This window comes from Malaya genurostris, chromosome 3 (genome assembly GCF_030247185.1).
Source record: "Malaya genurostris strain Urasoe2022 chromosome 3, Malgen_1.1, whole genome shotgun sequence".
Classification (NCBI taxonomy): domain Eukaryota; kingdom Metazoa; phylum Arthropoda; class Insecta; order Diptera; family Culicidae; genus Malaya; species Malaya genurostris.
Window position 1 is genome coordinate 287261730 of NC_080572.1, and position 8886 is coordinate 287270615.

An 8886-nucleotide genomic window follows, 5' to 3' on the forward strand; every position below is an offset into this window, starting at 1 on the left:
AATAATGCAATACTTTGCTCAGAAAATTGATCATTATTTGCACACGGTTGATCTGCGTTTTCGATTTCTGGTGCATTCAGTACTCTTAATATTTTGTGTTTCTGAAAATAAATAAATGAAATAGGTTGAGATGGTTGACAGAAATATGGCTTCAAAAATACTCCAATTCCGCACTCTGAAAAATTTAAAGCTAAATTATTGTACTATTCTTCATGATCAGTAGGATGTATTTACGTTCAAAAACTTCCAGTAAACTTTTCGGGAATCCTAAATCCGCAAGCAACGTATCTACCAACGTCTCGTTACTTGACGCCATTTTGAAATTCTTATTTTTCACAGTTTACTATCACATTATATTCATGTGTTTCTTCACATAAGGTGTATGTGCTGTACACTTAAGAGCTATCGGGTTTCCAATTGAAATTTACATATAAACACATAAATGTCATATGATGCATATAAATATAATGTGAAAGGTAGTTTTTTAATAAGTATATGCTTTTTCACATTGAATTCATGTGTCGTTTGGGCTCAGTGCATTATTTCGCTATTCCGTGACGATCCTGTCGCATTCTATGTTCAGCTGAAAACCACTATACAGAAGAAAATGAAAATGAGAAAAGCATCATTACATCATTAGGTGTAAAGAATTAATTAGGATTCGAACAGGTTTTTTCTAAGATTCTTTTCTTTTCGTTGTCAAATTCATAAGCAGTGTTACCAGTTATGCAGATATTCAAGATAGCTCCATTGAAAAACAATTTTTTTCTTTGATTTTCTCAACTTTTTTTCGGCAACCACGTTTGTGCAGATAAAACCCTGGTTAAAAAAACCGTGTCAAAAGTTCAGCTTTGAAAGCAGTCTGCAAATGCCTAAAAAAATGAATTTTGCATCAGTTCCGATGTCGAATTCAGATAAATCAGCAGTAAAGTCAATGGAATGTTTAATTTTTACATTCTTTGGGTTATACAATTGAGTGAATTCTGTATCGAAAAATCTCTATCGGTTGGCTGGTTGTATGTATTTAGAAAATCGTTGGCAAGATAAATTAGGCGAATGTGTATTTTTTCTCACCAAAACCGTTGAACGATCGATGTTGGTTCGTTTCAAAGGGCTAATTGTGGAATTGTGTGATCCAGATTGTGGATAATTTGCCAGCTTAAATGTTCTAAACCAGAGACGAATAAACGATCTAACGATCAGTCAGAAACAAGAAGAAAGTGAATTGAACGAGGAGGAGCACTTTTATTGAGTGAGGAAGTGGCATAAAACAAGTTTGGACGTGCTGCTGTCGTCCACATGGATCCGTGATTAAAGTTGAGTATTTAACGTTTTCGGAACGTTTTCAATTTTATTGCGAGCCCAACTTAATCACATTTCAATTATGACATCGCTGTTGGCTTGAATCCAATCCAAAAAGTGGCTGACTCGTGCACAAACAATAGGAATTTCACTTAGGCAATGCGATGCGGGCCCAAAAGAAAACACTCCAATTTGAACCGTATTTGGTCCGTCTTGTACCGTAACCGGTCCTCCGGAGTCTCCAATACAGGCGGATCTACCATCGGATCCGGACATGCACACATTTTGGTCTTCAATTAAATTCGGTATGGCGAAGCGTTCCTGGCACTGTTCGTTGCTAAAAACAGGATTGGTTATGTAATTCAGCACATCGGACAAACCGGTTGAGGGATCCTGATACTGTCCCCATCCAGCAATGGTTCCCGTGTAATCTGCGAAATCTCCGTCCGACCATCGTGGAAGGTGCACCGGTTGGATGTAGCTGGAAAACGAAACTTCAACTGGAAGTCGCAGAGTAGCGATGTCGTTTCTCATAGAAATCGGAAAATAGTCTTCGTGAATGTTGTAATCAGTCGGACTGAACTCCACGCTTATTCTGAAATCCTCTTCCACCTCTCGGTTGTGAGCTCCTATCAGGGCAAAACCTCCTTCGGATTGATTCAGACAGTGGGCCGCGGTCAGGATGTAGCGATGGGATATCAGAGATCCTCCACAATGCATTGTTTGTTCCCCAAATATGAGGTGCAACGATACTTGGTGAGGGAACTGACCGGCTGTAGCTTCGTCACCGTTCATTATTCTACTTCTTGGAGGGGATTTTCCACCGGCTACGGCAATGAGCAAAGCAATTGGTAATACAGACTTCATGATTGTGGACTGAATGGATTCGCACTGAGCAGAGGTAATCTCTTGCCAATGGATTTCGCTGGTGTAGTTTAATCAGAGAACTAGAAATTCGATAAGATTGGAACAATCTGAATGCGTTAACCCCCTTGATTGTAAAATTCATGTGCAATTTTTTTTTCGACGAGAAGCTCGACACGTTTCTGGTACAGGAAATTTGAAAACATTCTTGCTTTTTCTAATATCTTAAGTTATTGAAATTAGTTTGAAATTTAGTACATCTAAATAATTTGTTCTTTCCTTTTGGAAGATTCTCGGAGTTCGAACGGACTTGACTATAAGCATAAAAGCTCTATTTAATTTGTACGATGGCTTCCCTAATAAATACTTCACTACCTGCTGACATATTGAGAAATGATTCCGAACCGTCTTGATGGATGCCATGTTGAACTTCTTGGATTCTCTATAATATACACTCACAAGTCATGTTTATGTGCGTCAATTCGGAAATTCGCATAAAATATATCTCTCATAATAAGCCTACCCAATTCTCAACTCGAAACGCGTTTTTTTCAGAAAATCCATGATTGCTTTTGAAGCATTCAGTGGTATTCTGACACCGAATTCGAGTAAGTGGTAAGTGGTCGAATAAGGCGAGGGGTTTATATTGCTTCCAGGCAGACACGTACCCAGAGGGGGGGCTCTCACGAAATCGAAGGAAAAGTAATTTCCATTTGGGGATTTTAACCACTATTTTCGGAATGAGGAACAGAAATGAATTTGTTGGCCATCAACTAACAAGATCAGTTAAATTTTACGAACCAGCTTTAGATTGTTTACTTCTGAATTTTTTTGATTTTTTTTCAAAGCTCAAAAGGTTCTCACAGTGATTACAATTAATGTTAAAAATAATAGCAAAGGTACTGGAAGACCAGAAAGTACCACGACGATAAGCACTGAGCAAACATATAATATTTTTAACAAGATTCTGCGAATAAAAAAATGTCTTGCCGCTGGACGTCGCTCTTCCATACTCAGGATAAAAAAGATGAACGCAAGCACACTTCGAAAGCATGTTCGCCTATGCTGATGATGATGGTGTCGGTTGGTTGCTGTTGACGAAGTCTAGATCCATTATTATACGCCAGAAAAACGGAATGATTATCCGACAATGGACCAAATCGACATGAGTGTTCCGCAGCGGCCGCCTAGGGAGGCTAAATTAGGAGGAATGGTTATGGAATAGATTCTTTGGATTTGTCTCGGTATACTTTTCGTCTTCGACAGCAAGTATAAGTGTGCATTACCGGAGCGATTGAAAATCACAAGCATAATGTGAGCTTCATTTTGGAGTTCTGACCGCTACTTCCAGAACCTGTTCCGAAACCGAAAGCCGAATTCGGTTGAAAAAACATACAAGTCTATGAAACCATAACACCTTTCATTAGAATCCGTTCTTACAATTGTGCAAATCGTCCTTGTCATCTAGTGAGAAATTTATGTGAGTTCTGTTTTGAAGTTTTTGACCGCTACCAAGAAGATTTTTCTATTGTTGCGCTACACAAATTTAAGAAGTCTGAATATTTTCTGTTAGAAAGGCATAAAATAAATAGTTTGGCGACAGCCTTCCATATCCATTGCCTTTCGCGAGTTAAATTAAAGATTTCTATTTAGCGGGCTTACTAAAAGAAGCTACGTAAATCTTTATTTTGCAATAGTTTATGCAAGAGAAAATCCATACAGGAATGTGTTCATTGCTAATCGAATGTATTAGTGGAAGTAAGTTGAAACTGAAAAAAGTTTTCTTGAGCAGTTTTCAGAAAAAATGGAAGTTTTAGACTAAGATTATCGCTTTTTCTAAATTGCAATTCTAAGCAGAATGAACTGATTTGTTTATTTTTCAATCATATGGAAGATTTATTAATTAAAATCAGGAAAAAAAGCGTCGGAATTTGTTTTTACGCACACATTGTTGACATTACTCATACGCTTGCAAAGAGTCTTGCTCCTGGTTCTGCACTAACGGAACTAATCACTGTAGGCGTGCGAGTCTGACGTGAAAAATGTTCGCTAGCGTAATTTTTTTTCTTCAAAAATTAGCTTTTTCTCACTTTAAAGGAAAATGAAATAAATGAAATCTTTATGATTGTGATCCTATGCTAAGTATAAGTGAAATTCAGTTTATTTTTCGAGTCGAAACGTGTGGTTCTATATTGTTTTGTATTCATATAGACTAGCTCATGAAGTCTTTCCATCAGTACCGGTCTTCTGTGTGTTAAATCGGTGATTACATGATCTCGATTTTACAGAAAAGGTGCAGTCGGTGAGATTGTTCTAATTTACAAAACCAACTTTTAGTTTTTGGTCGGTCGTACCGCTAGCTTATATACACAAATTTCCAATTCCGCGACACCTATGGAAGAGAATGATGAGTAGTCGTCCTTCCGGAAAGTTGGTAAAGGATTAACATTGACGGCCGGTAATGGTGGCTATCGTGCTGTTGAGATGTTCAGTTTTGAGTAGCTATGGTATCGATTTTTAAGTTTTCAACAAAATTTTGAGCGCTGGTGTTTATCCAGACCAGAGCTATTCAAAGTCATTTTCATTAACTCCAAATAGACGAAAATGACGAGAAAGCTACGCTTGCAAATTATCAGAACGAGATTCATGTCCAGTCAACGACAAAAGCGGAACAGTAGTTTCAAATTTGTGCTCTTTCAGCGACCCTTTCAGTCATTTTCGGTTGTCAGTTAAAATCGAATACTGTAAAGTGTCGATCAGTGCTGTAAAACTTCATTCAATTCAATTGAAACTGAATGTGGAACACATAGACGATCTCTCTAATTCAGTAAACTTCACTCTCTGACACACACAATTTTTGCTGACGGCCCGAACGGGCAGCATTCAGTTCATCACTCGTTTCTCTTCAATCGAGGCTCAGTTTAACCACCGTCAGTTGATCTCTTGAAGTAACAAAATATCTCTTTCAATAGTGTGAGAGCGGCCTTCAAATGAGGTTCATGTAAACATTCGAATTGGTTCAAGATAATAGATGAAAGACAAACCAGGCAGCTGAAATATCAATCACATAATACACATAAATTAATTGTTTCCTCCTTCAGTTTTCATTTTTAATACTTTACCTCATTTAAAATTCCATTCGTTCGAATTTGCTTACTACCAAGAGCGAAGGCAATGAAGCAGGTAGACTACTTGGCACTCGAAACTGAGCAAGCAAAACTTCAAATGACTAGGTACGATTATTCAACTGACGATGAATTCCGGGAGCTTCACTTGAAAATGGCAGCAAAAATCAAATGAATTAGTAGGGATATGCTGACGGTCAGCGGCCAGAAATTTCATTTTCATCTTATATTATTCGATTGAAAATGAAATTTTACTGCACTGGTGTCGATATTCAACCAAAGCTTTGAGAATCGATAATGACAGAAAACGATTCACAATGATTTTTACCTGTTGCTAGAATCTGTTGTAGTATTGGTTTTCAAAGAGGTTCTGGGGTGTAATTACTTTGATTTATCATATTCAAGACACTCTTCATAACCAAACGTCACAGATTTTCAGTATATCTATAAAATAATGAGAATTGAAATCCTACTGATTCTCCCTGCAGACGTTACTTTGGTTTCGTCTTGTAGGAAAGAGTGATGTTGGCAATTACTCTCTCTTTTGTTTGAAAGAGAGGAGAAAATACTTCGTTTTATCGACGACACGATCTGCCACTCTACTATCAAAACTGTATCGCAAATTTAACTACCCCTCAGTAACTGGTAATGTCAAAACGAAATCGCTTGAAAAAATGTTGGAACTGGCAACACAAGTTGGTAAATTATTGATTTTGAAAAACAGTTACCAGTAGCCTTGGTAACTACGTAAGGAATGTAAACAAAAACAAGAGATTCTCACTTAAAACGAAACCACTGAGTTTAGTTGGCCCGGTGGCAGGTATTAAATTTATCATTTCAGAGAGATTTGAGTCCTTTTATCTTATTTTTTATTCAATTTGTATCTTTTCTTTAATGAACTGGAACAATTTCATCGCTGCCACAGAGAGGAAGGCTCTAATCATTTCATATTCGCAGCTAGAAAGTTGTATTATCGGGTGGTACTGAAAGATTTGCCTATGGGTACACTTACAGCGCGCAACTGTGTTTGGAGAGGGTATATTCCAACGAACTTGAAACTGAAAATAATGCGAATTAGGAAAATAAAAAAATATTTTATGTAACTATCGTAAACAATGCTTTTACCTTTTTTTTTATAAATATAAAAAATAGGTATAGAATTCGCTCAAACTTTAGAAAAATTTTCCGAGGCCCAGAGGGCCGAATGTCATATACCAATCGATTCAGCTCGACGAACTGAACAAATGTCCGTGTGTGTATGTGTGTGTGTCTGTATGTGTGTTGTCAACTAAGAGGTCGAGATCTCAGAGATGGCTGGACCGATTTTGATCAAACTAGTCGCAAATGAAAGGTCTCTCCGTCACCCAAAACGCTACGAAGTTTTATGTCAAAATTTTCAGTTTTTTGACAGTATCTGTCACAATTGACCTTTAAAACGGAACATATTTTCAGCCTAGGATTCCGCACGGTGATACCTATCCAACAAGCCATAGATTGTTGAAATCCGTCCATTTTTAACGAAGATATCGAAATTTTTGTGTAAGCGATTTTTCCCCTATTCCAGCAGTAGAAGTTTTGAGCGCTGTCTGGCAAAGAAATGCTTGGGAGCAACATAAAACACGATTCTTTATACTGTTACATACAATTGTTTCTAAGTACCAAAAAGACTGTGTACAGCATGATATTTTGCCTCGGACCGATTTTAGCACGGTTTGTTTTTGGCAACATAATCGTTCGAATATGCCATATGTCAACCAGATTTGAGTTGAAAGCAATTCCATAATTATATTGATTTAAACTACTTACAGCAATAAATGCTGGAAGAACATAACAACCATATACCATTCGATTCAGTTCGTCGAGATCAGCAAATGCGTGTGTGACAAATAATTTAACTCAATTTTTTTCGGAGATGACTCAACCGTTTTCTACAAATTCAGATTCATATAAAAGTCGTATACTCCTAAACAAGGTTCCTGAATTATGTTTGGTTCCGACCTCTGGTTCCGGAACTACAGGATGATATGTGAAACGAAATTAAAACTGTATAACTCATTTTTCTCGTAGATGTCGGAACCGATCTAAGATTCAAATGAAAAGATTTAATATTCTATAGAACATCTTGTTTTTCAATCAGATCCAACTTCCGGTTTCGGAGATACAGGGTGATTAGTATGAAAATGTCTATTTCACATAAATTAATCAGGTTTATTGGGTTAGCAGATTTGGATATTCGATAACTAAATAAACTTATTTCATTTTTAGTGATATTCAGTTTTCGATTCGCAAGGTACCCAAAAATTCAATTCGCGATTTCTCAAATATGTCTACACCGATTTTCAAACATTTTGAAACAAATGTAAACTATACAGCTACTCAGGTGAATTTGTCTGACTTCGGCTACACCGAATTTCGATTTCCGGTTCCAGTATCGAATCGTTTTCTCAAAAAAAAAAAACAAATCGAATTTCAGAAACAAAAGTTCAAATTTAAATAAACTCAGTTTTATCCAATTCTGACTTCCGAATCTGGAATTGTAGGATGATGAATTTTTAAAATTCAAAGCGATATAGAAGATGACAATTTAAAGTTGGACTCAAAAATATTACAATTTATTCGTCATATGGCCATACGAATCGGTTTGGGTTACGCTGATTCCTGAATACCAGCTCTGGAAGTACCTTAAATTACCGTAAACTCTAAAGTGGAGCTTACTTCGACATATTATGGAATGTTTAATCGATTTTTACACTTTTAGATTCAAATTCGATCCGATTTCCAGTTTCGACACTACAGAGTAATGAATGATTCAAATCTTAAATTGCCACTTAAAACGAGGGACATTAGAATAATGTCATGAAAATTGAAACACCGAAGAATGTTCATGCAAAAAACACATGCGGATTGATAAAAAAAAGGTATCATCTCACTGCTAAGTGGATTAAGCACGTTTTTATTGAAAATGTTTACTCGTAGTTATAGGACATGCAAACGAAAATAAAAATAACATGATATTGAAAAAATCGTATGTCTTTTTCTGACAAAATCAGAATGAAAATAATTAATTAAAAGCAAAAGTTATTAAAGCCTGAAATAAAAATATGTATATTTGAAAATAATTCAAGAATATCTTAAATTTTTTATTAACACTAGCGTGTTTTAGAAGTCGAAAATGTTTTTCACTGCAATTTATTCTTTATTTCGTTTGTATAATAAGACAAGATCATTGTACAATTTAGAAAATGTAAATATATTTTCTACATAGATACGGTAACTACGGTATACGATCAAAACTAACGTAGTAATTAATAATTGTATTATAACAAAAACAGTGGAAGTAATCATCTTGAATCCGCTTTAGTCTCCGTGCAAAATGTCGCGTTTTCTCACTCTGGCTATATATAAAAATAATCTTCCATATTGAATCCGAGAGTCGTATATCTTCTAAATGCTCGATCAGGTTTGGTAACCGTGGAACTGGAGGATAATGACTTGTTAAACTACTCTATTTGTAGGCCATGTCCATTCCCAAAAGCATTTTCGAAGGCGGCGAAAGAATGTTAACTGCAAATAGAAAAATTAAATTTAATAATAA

The 8886-nt window shown here is 36.2% G+C and overlaps 1 protein-coding gene across 1 annotated transcript; it reads right to left on the reverse strand.

Moving 5' to 3' along the window:
- Positions 1–1367: 1367 nt before the first annotated feature.
- LOC131437229 (brachyurin-like) lies at positions 1368–2179 on the reverse strand. Its single transcript, XM_058606415.1, has one exon. It carries the CDS (start codon positions 2167–2169, stop codon positions 1372–1374), a length of 798 nt encoding a protein of 265 aa, XP_058462398.1. The 5' UTR covers positions 2170–2179; the 3' UTR covers positions 1368–1371.
- Positions 2180–8886: the final 6707 nt, after the last annotated feature.